Genomic DNA, 24402 nt, shown 5'->3' with positions numbered 1-24402 from the left:
TCCAAATGCATTTGGCATTACCTTGAATCTTTAGCAGAAATAATTGAATACTCTTTGTTTTTCCATCAGGTTGGTTTCCAGCTAAGTTTGTCGAAGTTTTAGATGAGCGCAGCAAAGAGGTGGGTATCGGTAACATCACTTCTGTTCCACTTGACCTTGCATGGGTTATCCTTCTTATCAGACTGCAATAACTGTCTATTCATTTCTGAACCCACTCATCCTAAAACGTGGTAGTTAGGAGCCTTCCACCTGTCCTAGCATCATCGGGCATAAGGCAGGAAGCACCATTGCAGGGAACACTCCCATGAACATCCATGCTTTCTCACACTGAGCCAGTTTAGAGATGCCAGTTGTACATGCGTGTCATTAGAATGTGAGAGGAAACCGTGTGGACACGGGGTATAGTGTGCAGACCCCATTCTCAAGATTCTGAAGCTCTGAGGCAGAAGTTAGTGGGTGAAGTGAAAACCATCTGTCACAAGTGTTTTGAGAGAGAATGTATTGTGGGGTACAGCCCGGACACAGACAGGTAGACATGATGTTTTCACCCAACACACGTTTATTTGTAATATGTGCAGTATAACAAAGTGCACCAACCCAGTGCCGCAGCATCAGTCACCCCTCAAGTCCAGGTCTTCTCACAATGCCTTTTCACTGTCTCTGTTCCACCTCCACACCTCTCTTCTGAGCTCTGTCCTCTTCCACCCGACTCCAGCCATCGTATGGTGGGAGGCGGCCCCTTTTATACCTGCCCGGATAGGGCTCCAGGTGTTTCCCGACACTCCTCCGCGGACACTCCCCTGTGTGGCGGAAGTGGTGGCTGTACACCTGGAAGCACTCCGGGTGTCCCCAGTCTTCTTCCCCCCCCAGCACTTCCAGGTATGGTGGAAGTGCTGAGGTCCAGGGCTCCAAAGGCGCTGACCACGGACCCCTACAGGGTTGAGCTTCAAAGCTCTGTACCCGTGGTCCCCTAAAGCAACCAGGGCGGTCGCCCCCACATGGTCTGGTGAAGATGCAAGCCCTCCTCCGGTCCTTCTGGGCGTCCCGGCCGGGTCGCCACCCCAGCCATCTCTGACAGTATTTATGCACATTCAGCCTACAGATATGTCGGTGCTTTGCTAGGTTGTGTGCACTAAACAAAGTGGCCACATAAACACGGACTCTTTAAGTCAAACACTTTACTTCAGGACAGGGAGAGTCCGTTCTTAGGGCTGCATGCAAATTCAGCAGGTGGGACGGTCTTTAAAAACAATTGCTCTTTTTAACATAAAGCACTATACAAATTAAAGTTTCTCAAAGGTGCAGTGTGTCAGTTTCCGCTGGTTTCTGCATTGCCTAGTACAGTCGTGGCCAAAAGTTTTGAGAATGACCCAAGTGTTGGTTTTCACAAAGTTTGCTGCTTCAGTGTTTTTAGATCTTTTTGTCAGATGTTTCTATTGTACACTGAAGTAGAATTACAATCATCTCATAAGTTTCAAATGCTTCTATTGACAATTACATGAAGTTTATGCAAAGAGTCCATATTTGCAGTGTTGGCCCTTCTTTCTTTTTCAAGACCTCCGCAATTCACCCTCTCAGGCTGTCAATCAACTTGTGGGCAAAATCCTGACTGATGGCAGCCCATTCTTGCATAATCAATGCTTGGAGTTTGTCAGAATTTGGGTTTTTTTGTTTGTCCACCGCCTCTTGAGGATTGACCACAAGTTCTCAATGGGATTAAGGTCTGAGGAGTTTCCTGACCATGGACCCAAAATTTCATTGTTTTGTTCCCTGAGCCACTTCGTTATCACTTTTGCCTTCTGGCCTGGTGCTCCATCATGCTGGAAAAGGCATTGTTGGTCACCAAACTGTTCTTGGAGGGTTGGGAGAAGTTGCTCTTGGATAATGTTTTGGTCCCATTCTTTAACAAAACAATAATCTCCAGGGCCAAAAGACCACCCAGCCCTCACTGGGCATTCTAAATCAAACCTCTTAGTTTTCATGCTTCCCATGACAGAATATGATGACATAGTAGGATAGTTCACACTGAATACCACAGGCATACAGTAAATGGGAACAAGATAGATGGAGAACTGCCGTTCCCTTACACCTTTGCATCTTATTGCTAATAAAGAGCCATTTTAAAAGCAGCAAATATAGCTGGTTAAGACTAGAAGAAGCCAAGGGTAGGGAATCTTAACAAGCAAGACAACTAAAATGAAGCGCAAAAATATTGCTTGAGGAATCATTGTTTCAACAACAGCAGCAATTAAGAAAATGCAGACCATTTCTCTAGTAAATAAACACATATATTTAGGAGAGCACCCCTCTTCCAGTGTTTTTAAGCCTGTGTTTGGTTAACTGAGTTTGCTATATTTGCCTATTGTGTCTGATTTCTTGTGTCTACAAATCTATGCCCGGTTATAGATAATCATCTTGTGAAAGGTTGGATTTTGCCTTGTACTCTATGATCCCAGATTAGGCTTCAGGACCCCCATGATTGTGTAACTGAGAAAATGATGAACTACGTCTAAAGAGCAATTTCTTATCTGTCTTGCTTGTTAACACCTAAGAAGCACACCTCTCATTTTTATTTTCACAGATATCTATTGTCTAAAATTTAAACTGATTGACCATTATAATGCTCATTTCTAGTTGATATTAAGGATATGCAGTATAAATTGAAATTATTCCACAAGTAGTAAATAATAACGAGATGTAAACTGCATTTGATTTTTATTTACCGTCAAATGTAAAGCTAGTGAAATATTGGTTTACATCTGGGATTGAAGTAAACAGTTTGCATCCCATGTCAAGACTGTAGTCATATGAGCACCAATGAAACAGCAGTTTCCATAAAACTTTCAATTAGTTTACCAACCTATGAACATAAACAGCATTATATTTGAAGACCAATGGCTTCTCATCTTTATAACATGAACTTATCAGCTTCCACGATAGTAATGATTAACTATGTAAATGTCCATCAAGGCCAAAATGTTTTCCATAGTGCAATCCAGAGGGTATCTAAGTTTCAACATCATCATGTCCATCGGGTCAATGCATTGTGGTTATCACTCCTTCTTCAGTGCTTGACAATTTGATTTGTTGTAAATCAGATCCATCATAAACTATTAAAGTAAAATATGCATATATTATTTATCACTTGGTTTCAGTCACAGCATATAGAAATGACAGCATTTTTTCTTCAAGTTCTCCCCCCCATTTCAGAGCATCATAATGAATGGCAGGTCTGTTAAAGCCTCTGTCATATTTAGGACTTTGTCGCATATCCCTTGCATGCAATGACTGCTTGAATTCTGCAATTCATAGACATCAGCAGGTACTGAGGATCTTCTCTGCTCTGTCAAGCCTCTAATGCAGCCATCTGCAGCTCCTTTTTGTTTCCGGGGTTTGTCACCTGAAGTTTTCTCATCAGGGTATGGACAGCCGGCTCAACTGGATTTAAATTGGGTGAATGGCCTGGCCATTTAAAAAATTTTAAATTTTTTAGCTTTGAAATACGCCTGTGTCACCTCAGCAGTATGTTTGGATCATTAGCTTGTTGTAGGATGAAACGGCGTCCAATGATTTTGGAGTGATTACTAGAACTTGAGCAGATCAGATGTTTCTACACACCTCAGAATTCATTGTGCGACTGCTGTCAGCAGTTCTATCATCCATGAGGAGAAGTGTGCCAGGACACATGCCCAAGTCCTAGCACCCCACCAGCCATGTTTAACAGATGAGATAGTCTGCTTTGGATCTTGGGCAGTTCCTTTTGGTCTCCAAACTCTGCTCTTGCCATCACTCTCTGATCAGGCTCATCTGTGTCTCATCTGTTCACAACACTTTTTCCCAGAATTCTGCAGACTCTTTTTGGTCCTTTTTCACAAACTGTAATCTGGACGTCTAGTTTTTGTAGCTAACTAGTGTTTTGCATCCTGCTGTGTGGTCTCTGTATTTCTGTTCATGAAGTCTTCTGCTGATAGTCGTCTGTGACACCTACACATCTGTCTCCTGAAGACTGTGTCTGATCTGTCAGTCAGGTGTTTGGGTCTTTTTCTTGAATGTAGTGAGGATTCTTCTCTAATCAGCAGTGGCGGTCTTCCTTGGCCTACCATTCCATTTGTGATTTCGGAGCTCACCAGTGTGTTCTTTCTTCTTCATGATATTCCAGACAGTTGATTTTTGGTCATCCTAAGGTTTAACCGATGTCTCTAATGGTTTTATTCTCGTTTTGACAGACTCATTATGGCTTCTTTGACTTTCATTGGTGGTGTGACAAAAATGTGTGCAGATGCCCTTATAAATGTGCACTGAATTGTTTGATGTGTAATTTTAAACTGTGGAGTAGAGGGGTAAATAAAGTAAAAATATGTCTATGTCCCAAACATTATGGAGAGCGCTCTATACCCTACTGGGGATCTTAATGAGCAAGCATATCAATCGCAAGAAACTGCTTAACCTCAATTTACCAATCACTAACTCTTTAATTTTTAAATGCTGCACGCATGCTGTTTTCAAAACTCGCCTCATTAAAATAATAATAATACATCTGAGAAACTGTTTGAACCCCAACTGGATGCAGCTGGAAGTACATTTGTGGATTTTCAGAAAAAGGCTTTTAGTCACAATTAGCACAATAATTAAGGTGATGTTGATAGTCAGAGAGACTGAACTGAACTAATATGCCATAAGCTAACATTCAGCTTCCTGACAGTTTTATGTAACCAGTCTGCTGTTTCTTTGGTGTTCTTGCTGAAATATAATGATTTCAATAATAAGATGATTTTGTATATCAAGATTGTAGCCATCCGTGCCTGAGATAGTAAGTGGTTGACTAAAAATGTATTGTATGCTTAAGAACTGCTCATGCAAAATGATCTTTTGATGTGCGATTGTGAGTCACTGCCCTTAATACTATTACAACGTATGTTCCTCTGGTCAATTATCCTTTACATCCTCCGCATGCTACAAAGGAAGTATAGCAGTAAAATAATGAAGTCTTAATACCGTCTGCCAGTGTCGGCATATCTTTTCATCATTTTAATCTAAATAATTGAGAAGATTGTGCTGTTGGCCTTATTTTGCTGAAGATCAACAAACTCTATAATGTGTGTAATAACGTGGCCAAATTCCGCTCAGTGTGTACAGTGAAGGGCTACGTGCTCTAGTGTCGTAATCTACTCGTATTGAATGCTGCTGTGTGTCGGTGACTGAAGATTATAGGTTTGAAATGTTATATTCATTAAGCTGCATTGCACCCTGTGTGTTATTTTAGTACATCCTGCATTTATATTTTTAACAACAGGAAACTATCTGTGGTTATAGTAGCAGCGAAAGCCCAATATGCTTCTGTTTTGTAGATTATCGACTGTATTGTTTTACATTTCAGTATTCCATTGCTGGAGATGACACAGTAACAGAAGCAATAATGGATCTGGTGCGTGGTACCCTCTGCCCAACTCTGAAGGCTATCTTTGAACATGGCCTCAAGAAACCCTCCATCCTTGGAGGCCCCTGCCACCCATGGCTGTTTATTGAAGAGGTGAGATTCTCTGCACTCAGTAGTCCATGTATCTCTCTCTGTCACTTGCTCTCCTTGGCTCTTTCTAAAAACCCTAGCGGGTCTTTGGTCTTTTATGATTCCTCTTATCTTTAGCTGCCTTCCCGGCAATCCATTGAGCTTGTATGTTTTTGGAATTTGGAAAGGGAAGACAAAAACTAAGAAGGCCAAAGCTTTTGTTTGTATAACTTTTTAGTAAAATGTATAATTTAGAAAAGTTTAATTGATAACAACTTTTGTCTTATTCTTTCCAAGGCTGCTGGAAGGGAAGTCGAGAGAGATTTTGATTCCGTGTATTCAAGGCTGGTCTTGTGCAAAACATACAGGTAAGGTGTTTGCATTTATGTCATATGATTAAATTCAGTTAATTTTCGGAATTATGAAATGTATTTATTGCTTGTCCTGCTGATGTGGAAACATCAGACATGAAGCAACGATATAACACATATCGTACAGTAGACACGGATTACTAAATGCAACAGTAAAATAGAATAGCAATTAATATATCGGTTTCTGATTAACTCTTTCAGGGCGGATGTGGACTTATGTCAACACAAAGGGTTGAGTGAATGTCAACATTAATCAACATCTGAGGTTGAGGGAGGTAATCAGCTGTAAACTTTGACAAAACTGCCTGAAAGGTTATAGTTCGGTTGTATTTTCTATCAGTATGCTGCTTGCATTATGGTGCCACTGTTTCGGGTGTATGTTGCTGCATACTGTGACCGCTGTCACCACCAGTTGTTTTGCTTCAGCATGCAGCAAAGACAGTCGCCATCAGTTGTGTGAAGACAGCTGATCGAAGACTGCCACGCCCAGCTGCCACAGCGGTCACAGAATGCTGAACAGATGCCCGAAACAGCAGTGCCAGTGTAACACATACTGCAAGGGGTGTAATGTGGCAGTGCATTCCATTGGCCACTTCTAGTGTTACCATTCCTTGCAAGACTATGCTGTGCAATAGCTATTTGAGTTCACATAATGTAGAGACTCATGGAACATAAAACACAGTGCCATTTGTAATAAATAAATACAGTATGTTGATTTCTGTGTGAAACTATTGATTTGTGTTCTTTTCAGAAAAGTTTTTTGAAAAAAATATTCAGCCTTGGCCCAAAACGTGAATTAGTCCCGAAAGAGTTAAATACATACACAATGTGCCAGTAGTAAAGTAACACCTAACAATAAGCAGATACACAGAAAATTAAAGTGACGCAGTGTGATTATTGCTTTTTGCCCTCCTCAAAAGCTTTAGATTCGTCAAAAATGTCAATCTCCGGTTTTGGACAAATTTTGACGTTTTAAGGTCCCCGATACAGAAAACCTCTATCTCAATGATGTGTGTGTGTGTCTGTGTGTCACAGTTTCTTGAAAGTCTAGAACTGAAACAGCTGAATGGAAAAAAAAAAAACTCGAAACTTAAGCCTGTTATGAGATGGTGATGTGCTGATTAGTTTTGGAGCCAAGTAGTGCAAGAGAAATAGGCACTGTAGAGCAGGGGTGCCCAAGACGTCAATCGCGATTGACCGGTAGATTGGAAAGGCAGTGCAGGTAGATCACGTTGCATTCAAAAAATAATTTTCAAACGTTAGTCTATATATCCTCCCTTTGGCATTTGCCACTTGATTGACATACAGGGCGGCCAGTCTGAGATCTCTTTTCTTCTAACACACTGGTCATCCTGCACTCACGATGAAACACGTGAGCTACTGCAAAACTCCAGTGATCTAGTTAGCCTTCCAATTTATATCGACTAAAGAAGGGATTTAAAAAAAAATGTTTGGGGAGGGTATGGGCTGGATGTGGAATTGGAAGAGGATTTTTTTTTTTTCTCACAGTGTCACAATTCAAAGTGCGTTTGTCTGATCTGTCAATCTATCATTGCTATTCCAAAGAAGGAAAATGTGGAAAGGCACTTTCGAACTGTTCATAAAAACTACGAAATTGACTTCCTTCCAAAAAGCAATCTGAGAAAGAGAAAGGAGAGGAGAGGAGAGGGAACTAGAATCGCAGTTAATCGGACAGTCGTCATTTTTTACTCGGCTGAATTCAAATACAAAAGGCAGACAAACCGAAGCATCGTTCCTGGTGAGTCACTCGAGCATTAAGCATAAGAAGTCCATCCAAGAGCTACCTCCTTGACTGCATTATTCGGCTCTACTTATTTAGGCAAGTCAGCCTTTTCCCACATGAAGATTATTAAATCCAAATACTGTAGTGACCATAAATGTATTGAATTGTTATTGTGTCATAAAGGTTATTCAGTTTTGCAAGGTACGACAACATATATTTTATGTATAAAGTATATATATATCAACCTGGTCATTTTAAAAGTAGCTCGGAAGCCGAAAAAGTGTGGGCACCCCTGCTCTAAGGGAATCCTGAAATACCGTAATTCTGCAATTAATTATGAATTCTTCTCATCAATTGCTATCATAATGACCTATTTTATGATCAGAAAGATCAGCATCAGAATGGTAAGTAGTTACTGAAAAGTTGTAGAATAGTTTGGGTAACTTGGTTCCTAGGGGCACAAAGCCTACTGATGCTCACGTCCGAAATTTATTTCTGTCTGTCTGTCTCTTCCAGGCTGGATGAAGATGGCAAAGTCTTAACTCCTGAAGAGCTGCTTTACAGAGTGAGTTGACTTCTCTGTTTCATCAGCCATGATTGTCAACCGTATGGTGTTGCACAATATTCAGATTTTTTTTTTTTAAAAAGCTTAGTCAATTACCTAATTTGATTTCAAAGAGCAGGAGAAGTGAGGTGCTGTGACTGAGGATTGTACAAATTGCCACGTGGCCATAGAGACAAGCTTTGTATGGGGAGGTGTGGGCTGAAGGCAGACTGTGAGCATATAATGAGACTTACTGTATCACCCAGCGATGGACTGGCTTCCTGCCTTTCACCCTATGCTTCTTGCTGGGAGAGGCCCCAGCACCCCACATTGACCCTATTCAGGACTAAGCAGGTTAGAAAATGACTGACATCTAAAGACATATCTTCCTTATATGGCAGTACTCCATTATTTGATCCCGTCCTGTGCAGAACAGTGAGGTCTTCTTGCTTCAGTAGGCCCAACTGTAGGTGTTTCACTGTTTTCCCAGTCAGGGCTGGCTGTCGATTGATTAATAAGGAAAAGATGTAATAAAAAAAAAATGTACAAGTTGAAGTAACCACTCATAATGTAAATTTGAAGCAGTAAGCTAACTTGACGTTAAAGTCAGACAAAATGTTTCTTTATTTTTAGATGGATGAGTTAGCAAACTTGCTAATGCTTCCCAATGGGAGATTTATCCATCCATCCATTATCCAACCTGCTATATCCTAACTACAGGGTCACGGGGGTCTGCTAGAGCCAATCGCAGCCAATACAGGGCGCAAGGCAGGAAACAAACCCCAGGCAGGGCGCCAGCCCACCGCAGAATGGGAGATTTAGAAAGTTCAAAAATATGTACAGTGTGCTGTATTTGGGATACCTCTAAGAAAATTGAACATCCCGTCAAAGTTCAGTTGAAGAATAAGTGTGCCAAATTTCAAGAAAATCTGCCATTGGGAGCAAAGCTGTTTTATGTCGAAGGACAGACAAACATGGCTATTGCAGCAGGTGCTTTTCGCATTATATGTGCACATACCTTACATGGCTATTGCAGTAGGTGCTTTTCACATTATATGTGAATGTACCTTAAAAAATAAAAGGGAGATGATTCAACCGAAAAATATAATTTATGACTGAGCATCCATAAACAAACCTGAGGTGGCTTTCTGTTGCCATGCTGTTCTTTACAGTATCCTGCATTGTTTTAATGTATGTATGTACTGTAGAAACTTGATAATCCATCTGTCCATTATTTTAAGTCATTCAGGGTAGCCTCTTGGAGAAATCTCAAGCAAGTATGGGGCATAAGGGCAGGAACAATCCTTATACAGGGCGCCAGTCCATCACAGGTTGAGCACGTGCACTATGGCAGTTCACCTAACCTGCATGTCTTTGGACTGTGGGAGTAAACTTGAGCACCTGAAGGAAACTCTCACAAACACTAAGAAAACATGCAAACTCCATAGAGGGAGCACCCACGGCGTAAACCCTGGTCTCCTCCTTGTGAGTTGTGAGGCAGCCTCACTTCCACTGCACCACCAGAAACTGGATTTGTTTAACATGGTTTTTGATAGTTTAACAAAAATGGCGTCCCAGGTGGGACACGTTTCAGTAATCCCTATCAGAATGAATTCCTTGGCACCACGCCTTGAAAAAAGGCCAGATGGCTGGTTACAACAATCTTGAGATGGGTCACCTACAAGTTTACATTTTTGTACCGCACCCAATTTAAAACGGCACACACACATAAGCAATAAAAGCAAAGGCATTTCCTGGTTCACAACGAAGAATGTTCTAATATACACATTTGTCTTTTTTCATCTCCATTCCTGTTTCTTATATAAACTGAAGTTTACTTCCGTGTGTGCTTCTTTAATCAGGTCATTTATGTGACATTGTAAGATGACAAACGGATAAAGCCAGTATTTCCTTGTGTACAGTTTACATGTACTGTATCTGTGTGTTAGTTTATAAAAGTTTTGTTTACATTGTTGCAACTATCTGTGACTTTTAAGTGAAATATCCAGAATTGGCATTTTTGTGTGTAAATGCTTCCAGGTGGTTGTTGAAAATTGTGCTGATTAATGGAGAAGGAAGTTTCATCTGCAAGAATGGTTAGCGACCGTCACTGGAAACATGCTGTCATCTGGAAATGGCTTTTGGCTATTTGTGGATTATTTGTAGATGACGTTTGAAGTCGGGCTGCACAAAGACTTCTCATCCAGACTTGCATCTTGCCAGTCCTAAAACTTGGAAGGGGTGCCTTTGCTTTAAAGGGGATATGAATTCTCCAGGAAGTGTTTTTTTTCCCAGTTTTACCCACCCTTCTATTTTCTTCCTCAAGAATGCCTTATTCAGCCCATGTGGTTTTGGCACGAAGTAGTTGTACTTTTTTTTTTTTTTAATAGACTTAACTTTTAAAAAGGAGCACACACCCTAAGCAACTAGGCACAAACACACGGGAGTGAATATTTGTATTTATTAGCTCAGAGCTGACCTTATATGTATAGGTAGTGTGAAAATGAAGTGGCCACAGTATGGCTGCACAAGATTCACAAAGATGCATTTTTGCCTGTGATGTTTAAGACCTCTAATCGGAGATAGAAGGTGATGGGAGGTTTAATGCATGACACTTGTTCTGTCACTGCAGGCTGTGCAGTCAGTAAACATGACCCACGATGCAGCTCACACACAGATGGATGTCAAGTTCCGCTCGCTAATCTGCGTTGGCTTGAAGTAAGTACTTCTCTGTTCAGTGTCTGTTTTTAACTAATGACGTGAACAAAACCGATTAGGCCCACTTTGGTTAATCTTTTTGTGTATCGGGATTGATTATGGAGGTGGAGATCTACATTGAAAGGGCTGCTCCTTTTCTTCTAAAAGAGGTCTTTCTACATGTCATTACATCTAAATGTGCCATTGATATCCTGTATTAGCTAACAAATGTTTTAATGAAGATGTTGTTTCAATGTAGGATTGTAATGATTGTGCAGTGTTTACCTTTCTTAAATCAGTTTAGGGTAAGATTAATGCTTTGAGAGTTTATATATTTGCAATGGTTGCTCAACTGAATGTGTAGTAAGGATGAAAAAGCAAACCACTTCAGTTTTATTTAGTAATGGTTGTCCTCACTCTGCAGTGAGCAGGTGCTACATTTGTGGCTAGAGGTGCTCTGCTCCAGCTTACCGACCGTGGAGAAGTGGTATCAGCCCTGGTCCTTTCTGCGCAGTCCTGGTTGGGTGCAGATAAAATGTGAGCTAAGGTGAGTACTTTTATGCATTATTTTACATTTTTTAACTGCAGGATGAGTAAAGTATACCACCTCGGGTTTGTTCAGGTGAATACTTAGTGGAATTCCTGTTGGATAATTGAGACCTGTCTGCAAAGCCTTCAGCACCTCTAGTTGAAGCAGAAACCTTGACAACCTGGATGAGATATTGGGACAGCTTGTAATGGCTGACCCACTCACCCAGAACGGCAGCTACACCACCAAGACCCGTGGCCTGGCAAGCCGAGGAACAAGCCATACTTCTTCCAAATAAACCCCAATTTACGGTTAAATAATCATAAAGCAAACAGTTTGTAAAATAATAATGTGTATATACTAGGGGGCTTCGCTCGCTAACCCCACGGCCTGCACTACACGCTAGCCTCTTTGTACTTCTGCTGCTCATGTATAAGGATGTGGATATACAATTTAAACAGATTTTTATTTTCATGGGAATTGTTACATATGCATCAATGCAACGTATAACTGCCTGTGATTTGAATTTTGTTTCTTTCACTCTATTAAATAAATTGACCTTTTCGAATGTTTGGCACTGAGATTTGTTAATTGTCTTTGAAAAAGCTATTCTAATGGGAAACTGTTAACGTTTTAATACAAATGGCATATCAAGATCTCCTTTGTTGACTAATGTTATCCGCGGAAGATGTACTACATTACCTTTCTTGGATACATCCTTCTTTCGACAGTAATTCATGTGTTGTAAGACCGGACATTGTTAACGGTTGTAGATATTCTTCAAGATATTGTAAGTTGTTGTTTTCATCTTCCGCACGATCACCACCAACTGTTTCAGCATAGTCTATTGATCCGCATTTAACCAATTGTCCGTGTAACTGTTCAACATTTTTGGCATTAATTCGTTTGACTTCCTCGTTTCTCGGTGCTAGGATTGCGCGTGTACTCATTTTTTCTGTTAATAATCCTTTGTGATGAAATTCTTCAATAAGATTTGAACATATGATGTCTCTTTAAATGGGGACTTTAAAGTGAGGAAAACGTTAAAATGTATAAGAGCTGAGAGCTCACATGAATGAGAGTTGAGAGGACCATGGTCTAGTTTGAAAACGTTTGAGAGGAGGGCGTGACTTGAAAAAGTCATATCAAGACAAAGGTCTCGTCTCACAGGACTTGATAAAAATCTCTCTTCCAAAAAGTCTCGTCAAAGGATTTTTTTATATAATAGAGAGATATTAATAGTGATAAGAAACAAAACAACAGAACAATGTATAATTCACTCCCTTCAAAACTCCCACATCACACCCAACATCAAAAGTGACCAGCGGAATACAATAATAATAAAAAGATGCAGGAAAAAAACTAATATACAACACAAATCCCCCCTTGACCCCACACTGAACATGAAACAAATAAGACGCACGGAAACACGAAATTCACATAAGTCCAGAAGATTAAATGGAGGATGAATAGTGATCGTGAACCTTGTTCAGCTGGAAAAGTGTCCTACGGCAATTATACACGGATGAAAATGATGGCTTGCTCCTCTCCCAAATAACAAAAAACAGTCTAACCATTCTTATCCTCAGTGTCTGTGTAATCAGGAACCCTAGTGTTTTTTGCGTTGTAATGGTGAAGTTGTCAAATGTGACGTTGAAAGCGGCAAACAGCAGATGGTGTAGGTGGTTCAATCAATGCTCTCTCTTAGCTCTGCAATGAAGTGTCAGTGTAGTAGACAGGATTTTTTCTTTTCGTCCTCCTGTTTAAATAGTAAATGACCTGGATGCAAATGATAGATAGATAGATAGATAGATAGATACTTTATTAATCCCAAGGGGAAATTCACATACTTCCCCCTTTGTTTCCAGGGGACAATATTTACACGGACACACAGACCATGTCAATAGGAAAACGCTACGAAAGAAGCGACTCTGCACAGAATACATTTAAGATGACGTTAATAATGTAGCACCGCTACAAGCTAAACAAATGGGCCTGATGGAGTGAATGGTCTCCTCTTGTTCGTGAAATTTCTTACATTCTAACCATGTGCATAGTAACGCCAACATTTGGTGTGACCATCATGTCCTGCTTCAAAATTTTTGCCAATTTTGTTTAGGACATTTTTTTTCCATTATCATTCCTAGCTCTGGGTAAACCAGTGGCAGTAGCTTTTTCTGTCTACTGGCTTCACAGAGTGGTTCTTTCTGTCTTTGCCCTGGAAAGTACAAATACCCACAAGCACCCTGGCAACTAAGTAGTTAGGGAAGAGGAATTTTCAAGATTTCAACATATGAGACGTCCGAGTTCCCATTAAGTGGATCCTATTCGGTTTTGAGAATTTGTTTATTTAGTGATTCACAGAGTGTTTTTCCATGAAAATTTTATTATCCCTACATTTAGTTTGACACTTTCAGCAAATGGGGGACTTTTTTTTTTTCTTGTCTAGTTTTCACACTCTCACGCATTACATTTACATTTATTAATTCAGCCGATGGCTTTATTCAAAACAACATACATAGTCCTGCAGGGTGCATTAGTAAAGAAACCCAGTGATCCCACAATGCTAACAGACAGACACCAGTGCTTCACTGTCAGAATTTCTAGCATCCATCACGTGTACTGTCTGGCACCCACTGTGATCACTTTCTTTAGTGATCTGTCTACTTGTAGGCCACAATAGAGAGCAAGACCGTGGCCATACCCTTGAGGTTGTGCTCCTTTATCGTCTCCAAAATGGCATTGAGTAGATATTCTTATTTTGGTCCATTCTATAGATGTATGGGTATGTATTTGCCAGTCAAACACCCCAGTTTTTCTTCACGTTTAATCAATAGAAATGCAATGAATGACCCGATATAGTGAAAAGGTAAGCAGTAAACTGCCAGGGGTTTAAATGTAAAATTTAGGTTAGCAAAAACTGAAAAAATGGACATTTCAGAATATTACAAATGGCCCTTCCTCAAGGAACAACTAATGGGTTACAACCTATAGATGTCCTGCAGCTGTTAAAGTAAATGAAGCCTTGTAAGTTGAAACAAACAATTTGTGCAGGTGTCCCAACTTGTGTTGATTACTTAAAAACCCTCTGTCTGTTTGAACAGACTGTGTTACTGCTTGGACAGTAGTACACTGGCATAGAACAAATAAATAATGGCAAATCAAAACATAAGTCAAGGAATCAATAAGTGTACAAAATTTTATTCCGATTTTTGATTAATCAGAGTAGCCACCTTTTGCTGATATGACTGCCAAACTGTGGTAACCCTTTTTAAATCCATTTTTATAAGGGGGGTCAGTGCCCATTCTGAATGCGGTGGAAGCTGCCCTGGGTGGGGTGCACATACTAACTGTTGGTTTGCATACATATTTGCTAATGGTATTGCAAACAGTATAAATAGTTCAAATGCAATATAAAGGTTTGCATTTTCACTAACTCCATTTTAAGTTTGACCCACAGCTACCTAAACATCCAGATCTCTCACCCAGGTAGAGACATTAACAAACTACAGTACTGAAAGAGTGTAAAAGCCATCACATCCATACATTAGCCTTCCTTATGTAGCTATAAATGAGGTGAAGCCACAGCTTCCAGTACCACTAGCCGTGTTGGGCTTCTCCTCCATAAAATGTGAGTTTGTGACAGTTAATGTGTTTTTCTTTTTTTTTTTTTTTGTAGAGTGCTGTCAAAATTTGCCTTCAGCCTTTCCCAAGACTATGAACTTCCGGCAAAAAGAGAGGTAAGGTGTGAATGTAAGCGGCGGGTGGTCCTCAGCTCCCCTTTAGACTGCACACAGTGTCCGGACATTTCATCCCATGCTGGGCACATAAAATAACTGAGACTATGTGTTCTATCATTCGATGTTTATTTCATGTCCACGTTTTATCACGTCTTTGTGGAAACGCTGAAACAATAGTCATCTTCTGGTATCTGCTCTTTTACACCTTTCCTGATAAACGATGTCACAATATACAAAGCAAAACAAATGAGACTTCTGTCATGTAAGCAAACTAAGAATTTGTATAAATGAGGAATCCGCTGTGTTGTAATCTTAGCTAAACAGTACCTTCCTTTTTTAAAAAATGTGTTTTTGACTTGGTGGCCCAGTGACCATCGCTGCATCCTGACAGGTGCATGGACCTGCTCACCATAGGAGCCTGCATGTGTTCTCCTTCCATATCCCAGAGACAGGTAGATTAGAACACTCTGTGGTTCTAAATTGTCCCAAAGTGAGTGACACTGAGTGTGTTCCTTGATAATATGTCACTCTTGGGGTAGGTGTTGGGCTCCCTGTAATCTTAAAACTGGAATAAGCAAATTAAGTAAATTTGTGGATAGGATTTTCTAACACCGACAGTTATTGGGGTCCTGCTACCCTGAGCTGTACACAAGTGGCATGAGCTTATGAACTGAAGTAAAAAGTACCGGAATTTCCATTCTAAGTAAATTGTATTTGCGTACACCGATCAGCCACAACAGTAAAGCCCCCTGGGTAATATTGTGTAAGTCCCCCTCTTGCTGTCAAAACAGCTCTGATCTGTCCATGCATGGACTTCACAAGACAACCGAAGGTGGTATCTTTCACCAAAATGTTAACTCCAGTAAGTTGTAAGGTGTGGCCTCCATGGATAGGACTTTCTTTTCTAGCTCATCCCACAGATGCTCGATTGGATTGAGATCTGGCCATTCTCAACACCTTGAATACTTTGTCATGTTTCACAAACCATTCTTGAACAATTTTTTTTTTTTAAGAGTGTGGCAGGGCACATTATCGTGCTGCCATCACCAAAAACTGTTGCAATGTAGGGGTACGCATGATTAGTGTGAGGTAGGTGGTACGTGTCAAAGCAACATCCACATAAATGCCAGGACCCATGTCTTCCCAGCAGAATACGGCATCTATTGCCCCAGGTAAACAACATCACCCGGTCATCCACATGATCTAAAAAAGAAAATGTAACTCATCAGGCTAGTCCACCTTCTTCTGTTGCTCTGTGGTCCAGGTTTAATGCTAATGTGCCCATTGTAGGCGCTTTCGGTCAAGGACAGGGGTCAGCTTGGGCACTCTGGCCGGCCTACCCCATATGCAGCAAGCTGCGATGCACTCTTGTGTTTTGACATCTCTCCTCATTTTTCAACAATTTGTGCTACAATAGCTCTCCGGTGGGAACAAAGCTAAACGGCTCGCCATCACTCCCCAGCACATGAGTGACCCTGTCGCCAGTTGTCCTCCCTTGGAGCCACAGCATACAGTGGAACCTCGTTTCATAACCGTAATTCATTCCAAAACTCTGGTGGCAACCCGATTTGGTCATGACCCGAACTAATTTCCCCCATAAGACTGTATGTAAATACAATTAATCCGTTCTGGACCGTACAAGCCGTATGTAAATATATATATATATATATTTTAAAGATTTTTAAACACAAAAATAGTTAATTACACCATGGAATGCACAGTGTAATAGTAAACTAAATGTAAAAACATTGAATAACACTGAGAAAACCTTGAGCAACAGAGAAAACTAACACTGCAAGAGTTCACGCTACAACCTTACGAACCACTCGCTGTAAACATCTTTTTTTAATGAGCTTTAAGCACAGGGAAAAAAAGAAAATTTGAAAAATCCTTAATTTATACAAAAAACTAACCATAAACAACCAAGAAAACTAACCTTCCATGAGTCGAGTGCTGGCATGAAGGAAGTGAGGAGGAAGCCGAGTGGAGAGGAGGTTACAGTTTTGAGGGAGAGTCCGGCTCCGCGATGGAGGAATGTTCTCCTTCAGGTGTTTTCTCTTTTGTGATTTCTTGGGTTTCTGATGTTTTTAGCTGTTTAGTTGGTGGAAAAAAATTTGCGAAATAGCGGTCTGATGTGACTTGCCTTTTCCTGCACATTAAAATCTTTTGGAAATGCAACACGACATGGTCGTTCATCATGTTTATCTTTAATTCGATTTCAATTTTCTTCGAACCTTTCTTCTCACCAACACTACCACTCTTCACTTGCTTACAGGCCATGGTTAATTGCAAAATGAATGCAAAAGCACATGAAATAGAGCACAGAGTTCACAGCGAATGCACGCACGTCTGACCGAGAACAATGTACAGGGTGAGGCTGAACACGTGCGGAAATCATTGGTGCGTGCGAACCAGAAGGGAAACTGGCTGGCTGCCCGTGTTTTTGTTGGTTGTGAACAGATGCAAAAGTTTGGCAAACTTTTTTGATCGTAACCCGATTTGTACGTGTTCCGAAACGTTCGTAACCAGAGGTTTTACTGTACCAGGAATGCCACACAAGACCTGCCATTTTGGAGAAGATCTGACCCTGTTGTCTAGTCTTCACAATATGGCCCATGTCAAAATTCGCTCTGATCCTTACACTTGCCCTTCGTCCTCGCTTCCAACACATCTCCTTCAAGAACTGCCTCACATATCCCACCCCATTGACAGGTGCCATTGAAACAAGATAATCCAACGTTATTCGCTTCACCTGTCAGGGGTTTTAATGTGGCTGACCGGTGTAAGATGTTGTTGTGTGCTTTTCTGAACTGTCCTGCTTATAGTTCACTGTGCTTTCTTCTAGAAGCTACTGTTACAAAATTTGGCTGATTAAAAATGTTCAAATGTCATTTTTCGGAGTCGACAGTAAACAAAGTCAGGAGTTCAGAATCGGAGAGGGCACAAACGATGCAAAGTTCATTCATTTGCTTCTTCAAATACTGATTTATGAGGGGCAGGAATCAGTAATGGCAGCATTAACAATATACTGGGATTAAGCCCTGGACTGGGTACCAGTATATCACTGGGCACAGGTCAAAGTTAGCAAAAAATGATCGCAAGGGCAAGCCATAAGGTCAAAATCGCTCATTATTCCCTATTCACATTTTACTATATACCGTTATTGTTTCGTCTGTGTATTTAATTTTAATAGTGTATACTTACAAGATGTAACAAAATCTTACCAGTCTGTCCGTTCATCTCACTGTGCGCCTGTCCACATGAAATGATTTTAACCATCTGGCCGTATTCCTAATTTATCAGGTAAAACCCCTACACATTATTTAAAACTGGCTTGTGTTAAGTTCAGCCCCCAGTATGTCATTTTAGTAATGTACTCGGTCCACCAGCATGGCCTTTTGGCTGCTCTCTGTTACCCAGAGTAACGTGTTGTGTTCTTGTTTTCTTTTTCTTTTCTAACTGGGAAACTTTTCAGAGCTCGCCCATTATGAAATCGGGAGTGGTGGACATGTTGATAAAGCATCATCTCTTTAGCTGGGACCTTTAGGTATGCAAAAGAGCAGTTAACGGTTCCTCTAGCAGCACTGCATCGGTGGTCCTCTGGTGATGGTGGTACATGTTGGGGTTTCACGCAGCTATTGACGTCAAGCAGCCTAAAGCTTTCACGCTCTGAGAATGGAAAATTACTTGCTTTTTCTGTTGAGAGTGTTTATAATGCAAAGTAAGCAGCTTTTTAAATAAATATACAGTCGGTATAGAAAAGAATCCCCCCCCTCGAAATATTTACAGCCTTAAATGAAAACGCACGGGAAAAAAATTCCTTCCCAGCTTTACTTACTCAATGCAACCTCAGACATCAAAGTGAAAGACATCACAGCTACAGTTCAGAAGAATTATAAAAACTCAAAAACAAGACCTACTGAGATTAATAAAGGACCCCCCCATGTCATTTTGTTGAACCCCCTTTTGCTTTAATGACAGCATTGAGTCTGTTGATACGTCTCTATCTATGGAGGAATATTTCGGACAAAATGAAATAAATAAATAAATGCGTAAATAAATAAAAGTACTGTGAAATGTGAGCATAAATAAATACATGTGTCATGAAATGAGAGCCTTAATAAATAAATATGTCATGAAAAGAGAGCATAAATAAATAAATGTGTCACGAAATATGTTTTTCGTTGCTTATTTATTTATTTCATTTTGTCCGTAACATTCCTGCAAACTGTCATGAAATACGACTTGAAATAAAACTGTCACTTTCACTCGTCAAAGTTGAGAGGGTGGGCTCTAACACGCCCTCTAGTTACTGATTGGTGAATCGATAGCACAAGAATGAATTAGAAAAATGCTTACTACTGCCGATGAAATGGATTCTGCCGAAGATATTACGTATTTCAGAGAGAGAATTGAAGATTTATCGGAAGAAATTACAATGTTGGCGACCCTTTTAGACTCCGATATAGATGAAACTGTTTTTGAAATTATCGAAGAACAGGTGGAACGGACTCGACTGCACTCCAGTTCAGGTGATGCAGTGCCCTGCTCTGGACGTCCATCCTTTGACATTCCAGCTGAGTCAATAGAACACCTTCTGTTATGCGGTTTAAAAGTACAACAGATTGCAGATCTGTATGATGTATCAGAGAAGACGATCACAAGGCGAATGAGCCAGTTTGATATACGGTAAGCTGCACCGGCTGTATTAGTTTAGGTACTTTGACATGGAATGCCCAAAGCAGCTCCAACTAATATTTTGAACTGAACAATTTTACCACTGATCAGAGCTGTACAGTTGTTTGAAAAAGTAGCTGCGATTATGCAACTGACTTTATACTCGTAAAACAAGGGTCAAATACTCAGTTCTAAAAGGGCCGCCAACATTGTAATTTCTTCCGATAAATCTTCAATTCTCTCTGAAATACGTAATATCTTCGGCAGAATCCATTTCATCGGCAGTAGTAAGCATTTTTCTAATTAATTCTTGTGCTATCGATTCACCAATCAGTAACTAGAGGGCGTGTTAGAGCCCACCCTCTCAACTTTGACGAGTGAAAGTGACAGTTTTATTTCAAGCCGTATTTCATGACGGTTTGCAGGAACGTTACGGACAAAATGAAATAAATAAATAAGCAACGAAAAACATATTTCGTGACACATTTATTTATTTATGCTCTCATTTCATGACATATTTATTTATTAAGGCTCTCATTTCATGACACATTTATTTATTTATGCTCACATTTCACAGTACTTTTATTTATTTACGCATTTATTTATTTATTTCATTTTGTCCAAAATATTCCTCCATATCTATCAGCTTTGCACACCTAGATTGAGTAATATTTGTCCCCCAACTCCTCTTTACAGTGTAACTGTTCAAGTTCGGTCACATTGGATGGTGAGCGTCGGTGGTCTGCCATCTTCAAATCTTTCCACAGATTTTCAGTGTGATTTAGGTCTGGGCTCTGACTGGCCATGCGAGAACATTCACTTTTTTCACCTTCAGCCACTGTGTGGTCAGTTTTGCTGTGTGCTTCGGGTAGTTGCCGTGCTGAAGAGTGAACATTCTGCGCATCTTCAACTTTCTGGCAGAGGGTAACAGGTTTTCCTCAAGAATTTGACAGTATTTTGCCCCATTCATTGTTCTCTCTACCCTAACGAGAGCCCCATGCCCTACGGCAGAGAAACACCCCCACGACAGGATGCTGCCACCTCCATGCTTTACTGTAGGTATGGTGTGTTGTGGATGGTGTGCTGCATTGGATTTCCGTCTTGAGGCCAAATAGTTTGATTTTGGTCTCATCTGACCATTAGACATTTTTCCACTTGGCATCAGAATCTTCAAGATGCATTCTGGCAAAGCTCAAACGAGCTTTAATGTGGACTTTCTTGAGAAGTGCGACCCTCCTGAACAAGCCACAATTATGGAGCGCTTGTGAAATTGTTGTCACATGCACACAATGACCACTCTTTGCCATCAAATCCTGTAACTCCATCAAAGTGGCCATTGGCCTCTTGGTAGCCTCTCTTTACCAGTTTCCTCCTTGCTCTTCCATCGAGTTTGGAGGGATGGCCGGATCCAGAGAAGGTCCTAGTAGTACCACACACTTCTTTATGATGGACTTTACTGAGCTCCTTGGGATTAATGAAGCCTTTGAGATTTTTTTGTCTTCATCTCCTGCCTTATGTCTGTCCACAACTCTATCACTGAGATCTTCTGAAAGTGGCTTGCCACCCATAGTCAGTTGTTGGCTGTCAGTGTCACTACCAAGCAAGGGAATGGATGCTCCAGGAAGAGCTTCACTAATCACACTGATTACAATCGATCACAGGTGGAAGGAAGCCAGTAACCGCAATGGGAATGGTGGGCACTGACACCTGCGTGAGTTTAGGGAGGGATGATCCTTTATTCGTCTCAGGATTTCTTTTTATTTATTTATTTTTTTTTTTCTGAACTGTAGCTGTGATATCTTTCACTTGAATGTTACAGACTGCATTGAGTAAGTAAAGCTGGAAAAAATATTGGTTTGTGTGTTTTCATTGAAGGCTGTAAAGCAAAACAAAAATGGGAATATTTCAAAGGGGGATTTTTTCTATACCCACCGTATGTGTGTGTGTGTGTGTGTGTGTGTATATACAGTGGTGTGAAAAACTGTTTGCCCCCTTTCTGATTTCTTATTCTTTTGCATGTTTGTCACACAAAATGTTTCTGATCATCAAACACATTTAACCATTAGTCAAATATAACACAAGTAAACACAAAATGCAGTTTTTAAATGATGGTTTTTATTATTTAGGGAGAAAAAAAAATCCAAACCTACATGGCCCTGTGTGAAAAAGTAATTGCCCCCTGAACCTAATAACTGGTTGGGCCACCCTTAGCAGCAATAACTGCAATCAAGCGTTTGCGATAACTTGCAATGAGTCTTTTACAGCGCTCTGGAGGAATTTTGGCCCACTCATCTTTGCAGAATTGTTGTAATTCAGCTTTATTTGAGGGTTTTCTAGCATGAACCGCCTTTTTAAGGTCATGCCATAGCATCTCAATTGGATTCAGGTCAGGACTTTGACTAGGCCACTCCAAAGTCTTCATTTTGTTTTTCTTCAGCCATTCAGAGGTGGATTTGCTGGTGTGTTTTGGGTCATTGTCCTGTTGCAGCACCCAAAATCGCTTCAGCTTGAGTTGACGAACAGATGGCCGGACATTCTCCTTCAGGATTTTTTGGTAGACAGTAGAATTCATGGTTCCATCTATCACAGCAAGCCTTCCAGGTCCTGAAGCAGCAAAACAACCCCAGACCATCACACTAACACCACCATATTTTACTGTTGGTATGATGTTCTTTTTCTGAAATGCTGTTCCTTTTACGCCAGATGTACATTTGCCTTCCAAAAAGTTCAACTTTTGTCTCATCAGTCCACAAGGTATTTTCCCAAAAGTCTTGGCAATCATTGAGATGTTTCTTAGCAAAATTGAGACGAGCCCTAATGTTCTTTTGCTTAACAGTGGTTTGCGTCTTGGAAATCTGCCATGCAGGCCGTTTTTGCAGGCCAGTCTCTTTCTTATGGTGGAGTCGTGAACACTGACCTTAATTGAGGCAAGTGAGGCCTGCAGTTCTTTAGACGTTGTCCTGGGGTCTTTTGTGACCTCTCGGATGAGTCGTCTCTGCGCTCTTGGGGTAATTTTGGTCGGCCGGCCACTCCTGGGAAGGTTCACCACTGTTCCATGTTTTTGCCATTTGTGGATAATGGCTCTCACTGTGGTTCGCTGGAGTCCCAAAGCTTTAGAAATGGCTTTATAACCTTTACCAGACTGATAGATCTCAATTACTTCTGTTCTCATTTGTTCCTGAATTTCTTTGGATCTTGGCAGGATGTCTAGCTTTTGAGGTGCTTTTGGTCTACTTCTCTGTGTCAGGCAGCTCCTATTTAAGTGATTTCTTGATTGAAACAGGTGTGGCAGTAATCAGGCCTGGGGGTGGCTACGGAAATTGAACTCAGGTGTGATACACCACAGTTAGGTGATTTTTGAACAAGGGGGCAATTACTTTTTCACACAGGGCCATGTAGGTTTGGATTTTTTTTTCTCCCTAAATAATAAAAACCATCATTTAAAAACTGCATTTTGTGTTTACTTGTGTTATATTTCGCTAATGGTTAAATGTGTTTGATGATCAGAAACATTTTGTGTGACAAACATGCAAAAGAAATCGGGAAGGGGGCAAATAGTTTTTCACACCACTGTAACTTTCCAAAGCTTATCAGTTGCATGTTTGGCTCTTCCTACAGACGTCAACTGCTGCCTAGTATGCGTTTGGTGTTAAAAACATTCCCTTTAGCTGTAGATGTTTTGTTTTTGATCAAATAAATCCTTCACTTTTGGGACCTTTTTATGAAGAGGGGTGTTGGCTTGGGTCTCCATATGAAGAAGCTGCCTGGTAGTGGGGTCAGTGATGCAAGCCGTCTATTCAGCTATTGCTATGCATTAATAAGAGGCACTCCTCTAGAGCTGAGCTGGCCAAGATGTCGCCATTAACACAAGTTGAAGGTTACTGTCACATGCCCCAATACAATTCTTACTTGCATGTCTCTTCAGAATAGTTGACAATAATACAGCACCAACAAAGACAAACACACACACATAAAAAGAGACTATACCTTGAACATACAATATATAGACTCTGCCGGCCAAGCTATCAAAGTGATCTTTATATGGGACATTACTTAGTGTACATGGCACACACGGTTAGAAGTACAGCTTGATCACGCATGAGGACTGCACTATAATCCGTATTTTGTGTACCCACCGTAGAGGGAAATGGCTGCTGGATGAAGAGTTGCTGGATGTGTTTTTGTGGAATGGCATACCAGGCAGCCTCTACACATGCCCAAAGTTCATTTGTGGTAACAGGTGGTGGTCCCTGGCATGGCAGGTGTCGTCCGACCGAATCCTAGACATGCTCAATGTGCGGTGGCATCAAATCCAGTGAACGTGTAAGCCAGGGAAAAAGCAGGACATGATGATTGTCCTCCAGGTCCTGGACGTTTTGTTCCTCATGTACTCAAGCATTGTCCCTTTGGAATGTGACTCTCCTCTTTTTTTTTTTTTTTTGTTAGGCAGCTTGAGCCATGTCAAAAATGCTTCTGTAGGATCAGCCCATTTTTCTGCTCCATTTTGAGCATTGCATTCCTCTACCAAAGGTTGCAAAACATGGAGATTTCTAGCACAGCATCACATGGACTGAGGAAGTTTGTGTTGTTTTGA

At 40.7% G+C, this 24402-nt stretch overlaps 1 protein-coding gene across 2 annotated transcripts in view; it reads left to right on the top strand.

The window, feature by feature from the left end:
- LOC120536961 (small G protein signaling modulator 3-like) overlaps window positions 1-24402 on the top strand; it is a 31034-nt gene continuing 6632 nt past the window's right edge. The window contains exons 1-8 of one of the 2 annotated variants that reach the window (XM_039765542.1): window positions 1-119; window positions 5378-5530; window positions 5804-5874; window positions 8138-8186; window positions 10798-10883; window positions 11287-11409; window positions 15071-15131; window positions 18607-18678. In XM_039765542.1, the coding sequence (XP_039621476.1) occupies window positions 5417-5530; window positions 5804-5874; window positions 8138-8186; window positions 10798-10883; window positions 11287-11409; window positions 15071-15131; window positions 18607-18678 (576 nt within the window). In that variant the 5' untranslated portion in view covers window positions 1-119; window positions 5378-5416. The remainder of the gene's footprint in view (window positions 120-5377; window positions 5531-5803; window positions 5875-8137; window positions 8187-10797; window positions 10884-11286; window positions 11410-15070; window positions 15132-18606; window positions 18679-24402) is intronic. The other variant, XM_039765541.1, reaches the window with a different exon arrangement.

Source organism: Polypterus senegalus, chromosome 10 (genome assembly GCF_016835505.1).
Source record: "Polypterus senegalus isolate Bchr_013 chromosome 10, ASM1683550v1, whole genome shotgun sequence".
Lineage (NCBI taxonomy): Eukaryota > Metazoa > Chordata > Cladistia > Polypteriformes > Polypteridae > Polypterus > Polypterus senegalus.
The sequence above is the reverse complement of the archived record's forward strand: the minus strand, read 5'-3'. Positions and strand labels throughout refer to the sequence as shown.